Raw genomic sequence first — 15962 nt, 5'->3', positions numbered from 1 at the left:
AGATGCTACAATCAAGTGTGATCCTTCGTTGATAAGTCACTTGAACACCTCATAATCATTGATAAGTCACTTGAACAACTCATTAACAAACTCTAAAATATTCAAAGAATGCTCACGAAAAGCCAACAGAATAACTCTCAATGTTATTGCCAAAAAATTATCTTTTTTTTTAGTTGAATAGGTTACAAGGATGTTTATAGCCAAAGATCTAAACTAGCATAAATCCAAATTGGATAGGGATTATCTCACTTATTCTTGGTTCCCTGTTGCTGTGCAGACAAAAAAACACTTCTATAATGTTTCATGCCCGTCGTGTGGTTAGTCTTTTCGGTTGCATAATCGAATAAACTTGACAAAAGAGACATAGGGATACATTTTTATAAGTTGGAGGCTAAAAGTTGACATTTAATAGTTGGAGAGTTAAATTTTACCCAAATTAAAAGTTCAATAGTCAAATAGAATGTTTGTGCCATTTTGAAACTATAGAGGAGTCACCTAACTTTAGCAAGGAAAATCATACGGGAATTCCGTGTATTTTACCTAGTTTGAAAGTTCAGGCATCAAATACATTGTCTGCCCTATTTTAAAACTAGAGAGGAGTCATGTGATCGTAGCAAGGGAAACCATAGAGAAATTTCATGTATTTTATCCTTAATTTTAAGTGTTAACAATGAGGTTATTATACACTCCCTAAAATATAACAAAGTTTATATTTATTTATGCCATAAGAACACATAAACACATAAACTTATTATAAACCCTAAGATTATTGGAATAAACATTAGAAATTAAAACTTTTTTCAGACAAATAAAAATGGTATGACAAAGCCCCAGTAGATATAACCAGTAGCTACATAACTGTGCTTTTTTCTGAAGCTACCTCTCCCACCTTGCATGTCACCAAAAATAAATTCGATTTACCGCTGCTACTTCAGCGTATCTTCTTCCCCAAGAACTTTCTTTCCTAACCAATTAGATCCCAAAACAAAGCCGATAAGTTATCCCCAATTTCCCCAGTACACAAAACCTTTTTCACTCTCTCCCTCTAATCCCCGGTCATGGGACGTAAGAAAATTGTCACAACCGTGGAACAAGTATCGGACGTTGACGACGGCGTTCTGCTCCCAGACTATAACCAGCCTCCGCCTCCGACTCCTTTTATCGGCGGCTCTGTTATTCCGATTGTTAATAAGCTACAAGACATATTTGCGTCGCTGGGGAAGGACCAACAGGAGCAGCTTTCGAAGCTGAAGCTGCCGCAGGTGGCGGTTGTTGGTGGCCAGAGTAGCGGCAAGTCTAGCGTCCTTGAAGCCCTAGTCCGCCGTGACTTTCTCCCCCGTGGCTGCGATATTTGTACTCGCTGTCCCCTGGTTCTGCAGCTGGAGAACCGTCCGTCCCTGCCCGGTGATGAGGATGACGGTCTCGAGTGGGGGGAGTTTCGTCACTTGCCTGGCCGAAAGTTCTACGATTTCTCTGAAATTTGCCGCGAAATTCAGGTTATTTAATTTATTGTTTTGAAATAGTTGTTGAATATCTGTTCTGTACTTTATTCTTCCTCTCTAGGAGGGTGGTGTTGTACGTTGTGCTTTAATGCTTGTAGATTGCTCTGGCTTCTTTTTAAATAGATAAAAGGGTGGTTGTATCTTATGCTTCTATAGTTGTATCCTGTAGCCATATCAAATTCATGCAGCTTGTTTTTGGCATTGGCATGTCCAACGATAGATAACTGTCAAATTATTGATTTGCACACATTCGGATGACAATGACATCATAGATTTTTAGGTTTGGTTGTGGAGAGCATGTTTCAGATTTTTCATTGTCACTAACTGCTTATGAGAAGTTTCTTGGCTGTGAATTTTTATTTTATTTTATTTTATTTTATTGAGATCTATCTAATGTCTGCTCTTTAGCCTTTGCCATTTAAGAGGAGTCAAGGAACCAAGCACTCTTAACCTGCCAAAAAAAGAGGGATTCTTTTGGCTTTTCAGACACATTGATTAAGAAAAAGGAGCGCATAGGATAATAAACCAAGTAATTCCCACATGCGTAACTGAAAGTAGCTAAATTCAAACATGACCGAATAAAGCAGCAGTTGTCTTAAGTTGGGATATAAAGCATAAGCTTTATAGAATGTTCAGAAACCAATAGTTGCGTTTATGTCATAGTGGTGTTTGTAACTGATTGATTTCCGCCTTTTATGTCCCTTTGAATTTTATGAGTTTGTGGGAATAAGGACCTGTTTTTGTGAAAGATGTGGATTAAACTAGGTCTTATATGCCATACAGCATTATGACTATTGCCATTGAGTTTCTGACATTGGAATTCAACATTCTGGCAGGTTGAGACTGAGAGAGAAGCAGGGCTAAACAAAGGAGTTTCAGATAAAGAAATTAGATTGAAAGTTTCTTCTCCAAATGTTCTTAATATAACCCTCATTGATCTGCCTGGGATTACTAAGGTACCTGTAGGGGATCAACCAAATGATATAGAAGCAAGAATCAGGGAAATCATAAACTCCTACATAAGACAGGAAACTTGTATCATATTGGCTGTTACTCCTGCAAACTCAGACTTGGCCACTTCTGATGCGCTTAAAATGGCTAGAGAGGTTGATCCAGCTGGTAGGCTTTTTGGCAGGATGATTTTCTCTGCTTGACTTTATTTGGAAGCAGCAGCATATATTTCTGTTATAGATTAGTCATCCTAGATATACTAAGCAATAAGCTTTATATGTATGTCTATCGTACAAGGATTTGATGTATTATGAGTATGAATGTAAATGTAATGTTATATGCTCTCTTTTATGGTTTAGTGGATTGACAAGTTTCGTTTTCTGCCAGGTTCTCGTACAATTGGTGTGATTACTAAGGTTGGTTTTTCATTTTAGCTTATTGCAATTGGAGAGAACAGTGCAGTGGGTTCTTTGAAGTAAAACTAGATTATGAAACCACTTTATTGTGGATGTAGCTTGATATAATGGACAGAGGTACTGATGCACGCAAGTTTTTGCTTGGAACTATTATTCCTCTTCGTTTAGGATATGTTGGTGTCATCAACCGCAGTCAAGAGGTAACTCTTTCAGGTTATTCACAATACTGTTGTCATTGCTGTTCATATCTTTTCTAATATGTAATTTTGTCAGTATTTGATTGATATCAACTCAGCTGAATTAGCTCGCAGATGCCGTGCATTGATTCTTGTCTTGTAGAACAAATTTGGGGTCTGCATCCATATTCATTCAACTTTAGTTCCTGAAGTCCACTGGTCTTTGAATGTCTTTTCTTAATTTCATTGTACTGAAGAATTTTTTGAATGGGGGGAGATCATTTCCAACAACTGTAGCTAATTCGGGATGTAGACAGGGTTTTGGATGCAAAGAAGATGGAACTGAAGAGCAAACAAAATTAGTTTACTTTCTCAAATGTTTCTAAGCATATCAGATTTGATGAAAGCCAATCTGTTGTTCAGGACTTATTTCATTTGTAGATCTTTCCAGTATAAATAGTGAGCTGTGGGGTTTTGTCCAACAGGATGGGAAGAAATATCTATTGTTTAGATTTAAAGAGATTACTTTTATAAATAAAAGAATCAAAATGTTGTAGTCATGGTCTCAACATTTATCTTGCCCTTTCAAATTTATCTATCAGCAAGTGAAGAAAAGAAAATTGGTAGGCAAATGAGAGAGGATGAGTAAAATTGAACATTCCTTTGAACATTCCTGTGCTGATGTTTTGTAACATGCGTTCTTCGTATTTGGTCAGGTCCGGGGATCCATCTATTTAACATCATTCAAGATAATCCTGGTTGTTAATAGGGCTCAAGGTTTGTGGGTGATTAAATGCCTGGCCTGTTCCACTTGCTTTCCTTTTTCTTCCGAGGGTATTATGGAGGGTGCAAGTCATGAAAATAGGAGGATGAGTAACACATGCAGTTCAGCTAACTTCAGAATTTGGCTCTATAGGCTCTGAAAAAAAAAGTTATTGATGTTGTGAAAGGAATGCCATAAAGCAAAATTTAGGGTTGCCCAATTCAGATTATGAAGGTGATGTAGGGATATATGGTAAAAGTATAGAAAATGATATTACAGTTGTGAGCTTAATACTAAATACCATTAGCTTGGATGCTGTAGGTTCAGACAAGAAACGTAAATCCTCTCTTTCAAAGTGGATCCTTAGAAGAGTTATGATGACAAGCTAGAGGGAAAAGTAGACAAATGGAACTAAAAATCTGATATCACTAAGAACTATTTTAACATGTGGCTGCAGTGAGTTTGGCATTCTCTCTTTTAAAACCATATTTAAGCTGTAAAGTTGAAAACCTGGTTTGTGAATGACATTCATTATTTTCCAACTATAGTCTGTCAAGTGTTATCTGCATTTTACGGGTGATCTTAAATAGTGTTAGTTGCTTCTTATTTTTGTTTTTTCTCCCAGGATATTAACAAGAATCGTAGTATTGCATCAGCACTTGCTTATGAGGAACAGTTCTTCCGTGATAATCCAGTACTCTTAAATATTCTTTTTTGTGTTTTTCATTTAACTTTACAGTTTATAATTGCTCCTAAGATGTTTACCTTTGTTGAAGGTATACAATGGCCTTAAAAATTCTTGTGGCATCCAGCATTTAGCAAGGAAGTTAAATCAGGTAGTTGTGTGTGTTTGCACTGTTATATGTAACTCAAAACAACATACTGTATTATTTGTACATACATACGATAAAAGGATCTATGTGAAAGTCATTTTGGTGCTTTGGTCCCCAATTATCAGTGCCACTCTTTTGAGACTTCTGTGTTGATTTGCCTTTGTAAACCCTCCTGAACTTCTTTCGCCTTTTGGAAAAGAAATTTGTAAACTTCATATAGGTGTCGCTAGCTTTCTCATTTGTGCAAATTCGTAGCTGTAGCAGTGAAATTTTGTGCTTTTGTTGAAGACGAGAATCATCAATCCTCAATCAAAGAGTATAGGATACAATTTTGAACCTTTCCAACAGCAAACAACACCCAAAGGCGATCTAGTCCCCCACGATTCTATTTGGAGAATATTAACAAGTTAACAAAAAGAGTAGAAGCTAGTTTTTATACAAGATAACCAGGGAAGTATTTGCTGGAATGTTAATTTCTTTAGTTTAATTTTTAAGAAATGCTTAAGTTTGTATAGAAGTTGAAGACCAAGGAGAATTAGAAACCTATCTCATATTGAATCTAAATGATGTAGTGCTCTGGTTTCTTCAGACACAATTTGGAGTGACAGTGAAACTGGTCAAAACCTACATTGATACGATAGCATTCTTCTGTTCGTGATATTTTCCTCGTTCAGTTTTTCTATCCTAAGTACTCTATCTGTAAACATTACATGTTTAGTTTCTTATGAAGTGTTGAGTTGAATGATTAATTAGTTATCAACTATCATGTTCCTTCTTGTTTACTTGTCCTTTTTTTTGCTCCATTATTTTTCCAGGTTTTGGAACAGCATATTAGAGTTGTTCTTCCTAATTTGAGAAAAGAGTTAAATAATCAGTTTGTTACTGTGGCAAAAGAGGGGCATGCGTTGGGAGAGGTTATGGAATCAAAAGTAAGATGCAAAGCATTTTTAGAATCTTCTCTATTGAAAACGTTCTTGGAATGGTTATGAACAAAACAATTGTTGATGGTTTAACTCATCAATGATTTTGTTTTAAACATTGAAACAGACAGAGCAAGGTGCAATTTTGTTGAATATTCTGACAAAATATTGTGAAGGTGAGAACTGATTCATGCATATCTTTCATCTGTGCACCTTTTCTTCTGCATCATGGCAAAGCTTTCAGTCGTGTACCTTTTCTTGTTCTTTCCTTTTCATATGGCTTAGTTGTTCAGGGAATGCCCTTTTATTAAAAAAAAAAGAAAAGAAAACAATTCTTTTCTCTTGCTTAGATTGCTGCTTTTGCATGAAAGGAAATGTGACTATCCATGTTACAAAGGTATTCTTTTTTTTTTTTTTGGGTTTGATGTGACAAAGTTGTACCTTGACTTCTATAACTGTATTAGTTGTTTCAGAATCCATACTGTTTTGGACAGGCAACAATTCCCTGATTAATAAAATCGATTAGCTTGGGCTGTAAGAACCAAGTACAAAGAATATTTTTAATATATCTCAAACTTGAGCTTTGAGGAGCTTTTTCAAGAAAATCACTGCCAAGACAAATTACTGGCCTGAGTTGGCAAAAAGTAAAGCAGCAGACCATGCAAGTTCTTGGATACTAGCATGATTCAAGGTTAGGCATCAGATACCAGTCTTCTAGGTAAGCAAAGTAGTACAAGAAATGAAGAGGGACAGGATGGCTTTACAAAGAGGAGTATTTGAAGTTTGGGGTGAGTCAGGTGACTGGCTTTACAAAGAGGGAAATAAAGGAAGATAAAAAATGGGATTTTTTATATTCATGAAAGTATTCCCCTGCTTTGGGAGATTTTTATGAGGTTGACTGAGGATGGACTCGTTTCCAGTAACTGTAGTAATTGAATATCTATGCTTGCTTGAATTAATATTTGAAGTTTGGAGCTGAGGAGAAGTCACGGTTTTCATTCTGAAGTTGTATCACGACACATTGAGAACTACAAAATTAGCATTTTATGGAGCATAGGTAGCTAAAGTCAACAAAGGAAGGCTAAGAAAAGCTAGAAATTTAAGGAGACTCACGCATTATGTAACGGAGGCTTACTTTTCTTTTTTTGGCAAAATCTTTGGACCGGTTCCTTAGCCCTTTATACACACACACACACACACACACACATATATATATATATATTGCATATTTGAGATCTAATTTTTATCTGGCAATATAAATTTCCAAGAAACTGCATTTTACTTTGAGAATCTGGCAAGCTACTAAGATGTCCCACAAATCTCTACCCCCCCCCCCTTCCCCCTTTTTGTTTTAGTTGTTATTCTCTGCATCTCCTGTCTGTTTTACTTTCCTGTTATTACTTTTTGTTCATTTATTTTTGGATTAGATCTCTGTTTCTGCTTTCATTCTTTTAGTCCAAGTGCACCAGAATTTCCATCTGTGATGTTTATTGGAAAGCTTCACTGTGTTGTCCAGATTCCAATCTGCATCTAACTTTCCTTTTGTTATGTGACCGACTGAAGCATTTTCTGCTATGGTGGATGGGAAAAGTGAAAACCTGTCAACAACAGAGTTGTCTGGGGGAGCAAGGATTCACTACATTTTTCAGTCAATTTTTGTAAAGAGCTTGGAGGTGCAAATTTTATTCTTGAACTCATACTATTGATGTGCAAAGATGCCGAATTATAAATCCCAAACTCCCCCTTCACTCTGTGAAGCAGAGTTCTTCATTATACCTAAAAGATGTTTTCACTAAACAAATTTGTTTTGCCAATTTGTAAATGATGAAGAATGTTGAGAGCCGCATCTCCTGAGCAGATCATGTTCTGTTTGTAGGAAGTTGATCCTTGTGATGAGGTGACCGATGAGAATATTAGAATAGCTATACAGAATGCAACTGGTCCAAGAAATGCTTTATTCGTGCCAGAAGTATGTATGATGATCTTATGAAGTACCTTTTGAGTAAATCATAAAGAGTGTTTTTGATCTGATTCCAATGCTGATTTTTCAGGTCCCATTTGAAATTCTGGTTAGAAGACAAATTTCTAGGTTGCTAGATCCTAGCCTTCAATGCTTACAGCATGTTTATGAAGAACTTATTAAGGTGAAGAAACAACTGAAACAATTTAGAAACACTTCTGGCATATAGCGTTTAGCTCTTCTGTTTTCCCATGCTTCTCCTCTTCTTAAGATAGTCATACACACTAGACGCATGCATGAGACCTCTTTGCTGAAGAACACATATTTTAACATGAATGTTTGTGCAGATGAGTCATGATTGTGAACCAGAAGAAGTAAAAAGGTTCCCAAGGCTGAGAAGGCAGTTGGAGGATGTCACACTAAAGTTTTTGCATGATGGGTCAAAACCTGCTGAAAGGATGATAACAAACATGATTGAGATGGAGGTAATTGTTATCAAGTTTCTTTTTCTCAAGATGTGTCTTATGTTTTTTCCATTTCTTTAAGTCGTTTTGGCTGAAAATGTTTTCAGAACCAGTGACGATCAAAATTCTGGAAATTTTGCTTATAGATTGTCAGAAAACTGGCAATTCTGATTAGAGCTCTGAAGTAGGCATGTCTTGAGGTAGAGAAACATTTAGAATGAAAGAGCATGTGCAGGAGAGTTTTCACTAAAATGAACAGTTTAGCATACCTGTGTGTGGCTATGTGGAGAAATGAGTTAAATAGGTTGCCAATACAGAGAACTGATTCCAATTTCACTTGTCCTTACATCTGATATTGATCTTATTAAAAAGAACAAAGGGAGAAAACTATGTGATGGATTAAGCTATATGCTTCAGGTGACTATCATACCTCTCTTTCTATCAGAATTCATTATCAAATCTACTTTTTTTTTTTTTTTTTAGATTTGTCCTTTACTGTTCAACTTGGGTTCACCTGTTTGTTTACATAACTAGTAGTATAGCCATTTATTTGTTGCATATTTTTCTAGATACTTCAACTTTAGGATGTTGCATATTTTTCCAAATCTATAGCATTTCTATTACCTTTATGTTAATTTTCATTTCGTAACGATGGCTATTACTGATAGTTCTGGTGACTGCACCTGAAACGGCAACCTGTGAACACGATGAAAGGTGCAACATGCATGCACAAAATTTGAGAAATCATTGGTTGCATTATGTGCCGTATGCTGATACTCATTTATCTTTATATATTTGACATGGAAATTTCTTGAATTTGTGCTTCGACTTTAGCACCTAAATTCTCCTACATTTCCTTTTATCAAGGAATTCTTCTTGGTGCCACAAGGCTCTGTAAATTCTGATCCTAAGCAGACCTTGATCATACTACATTTTAAACAAAAGATCTCTGCATTGACTACAACACAAAAAAAAAAAAAAATTTGTTCCAACTATTAATTTTGTCATGTTTCTTGAGCCATCTATTAACTTTTTTTCACTGATTTTGCTACGTGTTCATCTTTTCACTACTTTGTTCGTGTTTAGATGGGTTATATAAATTCCTCCCATCCAAATTTTATTGGCGGGAAACGCGCTTTGGAGATTGCTGTGGAGCATGTAAGAGCTTCTCAGGTATCCGCACAACTCTGCAGAAATTAAATCATTGGGAAGTTTTTTTTTTTGTGCAAAGACCAAATATGTTTTGTGCCAATCATATATTCTTGTATGGGTCGTCCAACATGGCTTAGGATGGTAGAGATGTTCAAAGTAACGCATCAGAGATGGGCCAGATGTCTCAATCAAATCCATCTCGGTCTGATATTGGTGCTTTCCCAAACCAGGTACTATCTTCTGTGTATCTACTTTTATGCACGATTTGACAATTGCATATGAAGTCAAACATACATAATAAGTTGCCCCATGGAGAGAGCTCAAGACAGCAAGTAAACAATAGTAAACATAAATATAACTGTATGATACCATGATTGAGGTATATATTCTTGGAAGGCTGTACTAAAAGAATGTCCCAAGTAATGAGCCAATAGATTAGAATGTGCTCCTCTGTTTGTTTGTTTTTTTTTTTCCTGAAATTTGGAGAAGATTTCCTAGAGAGCAATTGACACGGAACATGAGGAAGGCATTTCACTTTGTTGCTCTTCATAACTGTATTCTAGCATGGGGAATCAGTCTTCTATGAAGATGGAAAAATTTACAGGCTCTTGTTCCTTCCTTCCTTCTCCTGTTAGACAACCTAAAGAGAACTTGTCTCTACGATTCTTTCTTCCTTTCTTTCTTTGTCTGATGCCTTTTTTTCCTTATGAAGCCAATATTAGCAACCCCTTCTCTGGACTGCCACTTCACTCAACTTCTTTCTTGTCTTGGACCAAATTTCCCTTCCTCTATTTGCAGACTTCTATATTGCCTATTTATATTATTCCAATTTTTATAACATAAAGAGTGGACATCCACTATTGATTCCTCTATCTTGATGCAGTAGTGGAAGCATGAGAAGCGGTGGAGTTACACGAACAACCTCTATAAGAGAACTGTTACACATACGAATCCTGGAAATGAATCGAAGATTCATAAAAACATGAGAAAACTAACACAACGATTGGCAAAACCAACCAAGATTTGATTAATAGAAGAAAATTCTATCTACAAAAACCCTAGATACACCTATTTATAGGCTATAGAGTCCTACTCAGAAAAAGAAACAAAAACACACTTAAAACCCTAAATGAAATAAAGCTGCGTAAAGACCAGATGAAGTCCAGCTCAAACACTGGCCTGAAGTCCGGCGGCTAGATGTCCAGTAGCGATCTTCATTGAGGATGATCTGCGAGGGGAGGATTCGCGAAGGCCTGAAGTGAATCCGTCCGCGGATCTCTTGTGCTAGTGGCTGCTTTGTTTGCATTCTTTGTCGTTCCTCGTGGCATGATTGCAACTAATAATCCTAATAAAAATAGTAATAAAACTATAGAAAATATCCTAATTAAAAACCCTAAATTAAATTATATTGATACAGACGAGGGATTCCTGAACCCGGGGGTCCTTGTTCTGTATCATATCTTGTCACTTCTGCAGCAAACTGCCTAGCTTACAGTCCCTCCCCAACCTCCTCTCCAACCATCCCATGCCTGTGTTACACTTCCCAGTATTATTATTTTGCCTGCCTCCTCCCTCCTCTTCTTCCATTGAAAAATTATTCTTCCTTTGAAACACTATTAAACAGAAATAAATAACATTATTAGTTTGTATACTTCATTTGTGAGGGAATTGTGCTATAGGACACTTCAATTTGACCCCACAAGGTTTAGGTGCAGGGCCTGAAATGTGAATTGGAGGGAGAAGGGTTGAGGAATATCTTCAGATATGGTGAAGTTGGAACGGGAGGTCTGTGATATATGAGGGAGTCCTGGAACAGTGTAGACATATCAAGTGCAAGATAAGATAGAAAAGGCAATTTGACTCCTTATTTCTCACTTAGAAGCCTTTTTGTAGTCACAGTGAAAGTGTATAAAATTCAAACCTGAATTTAAATCAAACTAGTCAAGAAATGAAGCTGCCTTCTGTTTATGTTCTTACCGGTTTTGAGTCTTTGACTGCAGAATGAAATTTTACTCAGGTTGTTAACTTTCTTCTTGTCATGATGTATCAGGCTGGTCAACCTCAGTCAAATGGTGAAAGAACTGCATCAATAGGTAAGCTTGTTAATGGAAAATTATGGTCATGATACACTTGTCTCTGCTCACAGCCTTGCTTTATCAAAATGTTCGGATTCTTTGGTTCTGGATTACATTCTATTTACCTTTGAGGGGTATCTTCTGTTAAAGGTTCACGTTCATGATTCCACATAAACACCAGAATCAAATAATTAGTATCTCCAATTAACATCAAAATTATGAATAAATCTGTCCACACCAAATAGGATAGCAAACAACAGAATCAATCTGAAACTACCCCTTCACGTATGAACTGCATGATTGACTTCATGTTTCCTTTTTCATGATGATGCCAGTCTAGACTTATTTCTTCATATAATCGTTATGGTAACAAATGAAGACAGAATTTGCACTTCTTGCCTCTCATTTCTTCTTAAACGTCTAAAATGCAAGTAATGTTAATCACATTGAAGTTCATTTTTGCGGTCAAGTAATATATTCATTGCTTTATCTATAAGGTGATTTAAACTTGCTGGTCCCAAATTACATGCATATCCTTTGCTGCATAAAGTTCAAACCCTTTTTGGACCTTATTAATGAATATCTATAAGTACCATGAAAGTTTTTTTTCCCTCTGTATCATTGGTCATTGTACTCTTGCTTTTCACTGGTCTGTGAATGTCTACACGCATGCAAACCATATGGTTTGAACTTTTTAAAATTTATATGGCATTCCAATCTATAACCATATTTTATGTAGATTACTTTTAACTAAAATTTGTTTGCAAAACTAATGCCTTGTTGATTTGCTTTTAATAGCAATTTTCATTATTTTATTTTGTTTTATTTTTTACGTTTGTCGTTGTAATCTTGCTGTTGCTTGGAACTTGGCTTTTGTTTCTGAATGTTTACCCACAGGCAGACTAATTTGTCTGAACCATTATATATATAAAGATGCATTACAATCAGTGGAATTATGAAAAATATTCTGTTGCTTATAAGTAATGACACGTATAAACACTTTGCACATAGCTCAAATTCTGTGTGCACACCTTTTTTTGTTAGCAGTAGATAACAATAATGAAATCTGAAGCTTCGTGTCTTACAGGAAATTCAACCACAAGGACATGGGGTATTTCATCCATATTTGGAAGCCGCTTAACCTCAGGAGAAACTTCATCCAGTAGAGAGCCTGGGAAAACTATGCATGATATTAATCAAGCACCTTCCATTATTCACCTTACCGAGGTGACCAGCTCGTGTTGAAAGAATATATTTATTTTGTAAATTCAGGATTTATTTTCAATAGCCATGATGACTCCCTCTCGCTCTGTCTCTGTCTCTGTCTCTCTCTCTCTCTCTCTCTCTCTCTCTCTGTGCATCTGTGATACAGCCACCATCCTTATTAAGGCCGCTGGAAAGAGGAACAGAGTACCAAACTGAGATTATAGTTATGAAATTGCTTCTTCAGTCATACTATGACATTGTTCGGAAGAATGTTCAGGACTTGGTGCCAAAGGCTATAATGCATTTTCTGGTGCTTTTCTTCTCTCTGATTCTGTTCATACTGAGTTTGGTCTTCCAGTATATTCTTCTGTTTCTTTTAAGACCAAAAAAGATATATTGTTCAATCTGTTTCTGTATGTCTACAACTATAGGTCAACGATATTAGAAGGGATCTTCTTGGCATATTCATAAAGAAATTGTACAGGTATGTAAGTACTTTTGTCATTCTCTCTCTTATATTTTGCAAACTCGAAGCTGCTTGATGCAGTTAGAACTGTATTTGCAAACACATGAATATAGCTCTCGAGTCATCTTACAGTTTACCCACAGGTTGGTTTTAATACTAATTACGAGTCATATTCATTAAGATACTGACATATTGGGACAAGACTATGGTACTGGATTTGAAAATGGAGGATAATTACGAACACCAAACGCAAACCCATGATTTTGTCAGAAATATAGAATGGTAAAAGTGCTAGAATTTGTGAAGGACTCTTGTAAGCATGGACCATAATAAGTTTCAAAACATGAAAGAAACTTATGTGTGTGTCCGCGGGATAAGCATTTGGGTGGAATTTATGGGTTTGCTTCTGAAGCTGATGAGTTTTTTGACCTAAATGCATCTCACAAAAGTTTCTAGCTGTGTCAAAACTTTCTAATTAGCAGAGGTAACTCTACAGCTTTCTTCATAACCCACTTTGACTGGAGTTCTATTTATGGATCTGTCCACTTATCTAATCCTTTTTCGCCAATTGGTATATGAAATGAAACCATCTTTTTCTTTCTCCTTTTCTGCTTATGGTGAAACTCCTACATGCATGACAGTTTGTGTCATCATGGATAAAGTCAAGGGATTAAACCAGGTAATTTGCAATGGCATTAGCTTACTGAGTAATTCTTTATCTGTTTGTATTAGTTAATACAGCAGTACCATCAACCAAATGTTTCTAAGAACTGCCAACTTTCAATTCAGATCCTGATCATAATAGTCTAAATCCAAGGAAAGTTTTAGCTGGACGAGCCAAATTTGTTCTTGAAATTTTCCTCAAGCTTTTACGTTAATGTTTGTCCAAGGGTTATGTCAAACCAAATGTTGTTGGAGCTGTCAGCCTGTGATTGTCATCGAAATTTCTAGGAGTTAAGAATTAGTTGAAATAGAGCATTACCAAATGTTACTGTAGATTATGTCAAAGTATCATGCATAATGCAATTACTTCTTCTAAGCGTAAAATGAGAACCAGAAAATTATACAGTATGAGCAAATATATCAATTGACTATTCAAGCATTCACCCTTGTTGCAAAATTGATATGTCTGTATGAAATGCTTTACCCCACATACACTATAAATGTTTGTGGTTGCCACAATTTTGTGCAGAGAAAGCCTTTTTGAAGAGTTGTTATGGGAACATGATGATGATGTCTTGAAAAGAAAACAGACTGGTGAAATGTTTCTTATTCTGCAACAAGCTATTCAGGTTAGTGGAGTAAGTTTGAGAATTTTTTGGTGCTCTGATGCAAGTTTAATACACTGATGTAGCTCACATCTGAATTCAAGGCTTTGCCTCTTAGATTGTGCCAAGACCCCAGAGAACGTTTTCATGTCTGTCTGGTAAAAGATTTTCATGGTGATCTCTTTAATTGAATGGGTAACATAAATATTTTGTCATTTTGGAAATATGCACATAGCCTGGCAAGTAGCATTGGGACATCTGGTGCATTCTTCCCACCAAAATGTCTGTTGATGAACAGTCTTCTTACCCAGGCGTGTCAATGTGATCCTTTTCAGAAATCATGGAATGTGCCCCTCCTTGGTTATCCACTCAATTTAGAATAGGTAGGAAATAGAGGAAAGTACAAAATTGAATGTTTATGCAGCTGCTGCATTCATAAAATGACAAAATGGCTTGTTTTGGGTGTAGCACCTATTTGGCACTTTTTTGTTTAAGCTGTTTCACATTTTGATCTGTAATTTGGGTTGCAAGAGAAACTCTCATTGGTAGGAAAGCTAACTTCTTGATTCAGGGTTATTGTCTGATTCTTCAGTATTATTCAGAATATGCAGATTCTAAGTTTTCTCCAAGAAAGTAAAATTTCTGTTTTTTTTTTTTGTTTCTTATAGACGCTTGACAAGGTTGTCGCTGATGTTTCTTCTACAACGCCAAGCAGTGATACTAATGACGCCTCAATTTTGCCAAGGTTCCATTGACCTTTCTTCTGATTATTTCTTCTGATTGTCTAGCTTGGCGATTCAATGCTGAACCAGCTGATATCAAACTCAAGACACTAGATTCTTTCTTGAAGACAATAGGCGATCATGCAGCTTAATTCCATCATTATGAGCAGGTGGAGATTGATAAAGGGGTATAGAGCAACATAAAGTTATATAGTGTTAGTATAGGTTAGCTAGATGAAAGTTTTGACAGGCATATATAGTAGGTGGGTCGGATAATGATGTTTATTTAAGGCACAGCTAGTATAGGAGTTGGAAACGTGGTATGTTGTTTATGTATATGTTATATGCAGTTCTGGTGTAAGTTGAAACATGACAAGAAAAAAGAACAAAATCAACGTTATAGAATGATGGATATGACTTCTCTTTCGATTTTCAAATCTCTCGAGGAAGCATTATTGAGCTTTGGCACTTACTTCAGGGTATAGTTCTTCCGGAGCGAAGATTTCGTGTTAGTTGGTTACCATATTTAAGATAAGTGCTGAAGTTTAGTTATGCTTCTCTTTAATATAAACATTTTGCAATACACTTTTCGTTGTCAATTCTTTCTATGCCATTTACTTTTTGGTTCAACTATCTGGTGATACATATTCAGATAATCCTTTAAAATTAATCAAAAGGACAGAAGTTTAGGAAAAGCCTCTTATCACCTCACCATGTATTCTAAGATCTTCCTTCATTTACACATTTTCCTCATCTCTCACTCCTTTAAAGAATGTGGTGATTTTTCTAGGAAATTGAAAATACTTGATCACTCAATCTGAGTGCAGGTGGATCCGTATTGGTGACTCCCAAGCATTTGTTGAATATTGTCAAAGCCTAAAATACAGATTTAAATACATATCATGCTGCTCTAATCCTTTAAGCAAAATACCTATTAAATTCCGAAATATCTGTTGAAATTCAGGTTATGGAAGTAAAGCTAACAAAATATTTAATCTAAATTCTCAAAGCACCTATTAATTCCTATATTCCCGTTATTTTCTGATCTCTCTATGTGTTTCAAGAAATGTGACCAAAACCCATGGCAT

The 15962-nt window shown here is 36.0% G+C and overlaps 1 protein-coding gene across 1 annotated transcript; it reads left to right on the top strand.

Moving 5' to 3' along the window:
* Positions 1-891: 891 nt before the first annotated feature.
* Positions 892-15311, top strand: LOC113781467 (dynamin-related protein 3A-like). Its single transcript, XM_027327409.1, has 20 exons — positions 892-1496; positions 2339-2621; positions 2841-2869; positions 2968-3069; positions 4434-4502; positions 4585-4644; positions 5457-5570; positions 5689-5737; positions 7125-7234; positions 7438-7530; positions 7613-7705; positions 7869-8006; positions 9072-9158; positions 9275-9367; positions 11188-11230; positions 12300-12439; positions 12585-12728; positions 12850-12902; positions 14077-14176; positions 14821-15311. The coding sequence occupies exons 1-20, from the start codon at positions 1059-1061 to the stop codon at positions 14905-14907; spliced, it is 2325 nt and encodes a 774-aa protein (XP_027183210.1). The 5' UTR covers positions 892-1058; the 3' UTR covers positions 14908-15311.
* The last annotated feature ends 651 nt before the right edge of the window (positions 15312-15962 follow it).

This window comes from Coffea eugenioides, chromosome 8, assembly GCF_003713205.1.
Source record: "Coffea eugenioides isolate CCC68of chromosome 8, Ceug_1.0, whole genome shotgun sequence".
NCBI classification, from domain to species: Eukaryota; Viridiplantae; Streptophyta; class Magnoliopsida; order Gentianales; family Rubiaceae; genus Coffea; species Coffea eugenioides.
This window is presented reverse-complemented; position numbering and strand designations above follow the sequence as displayed.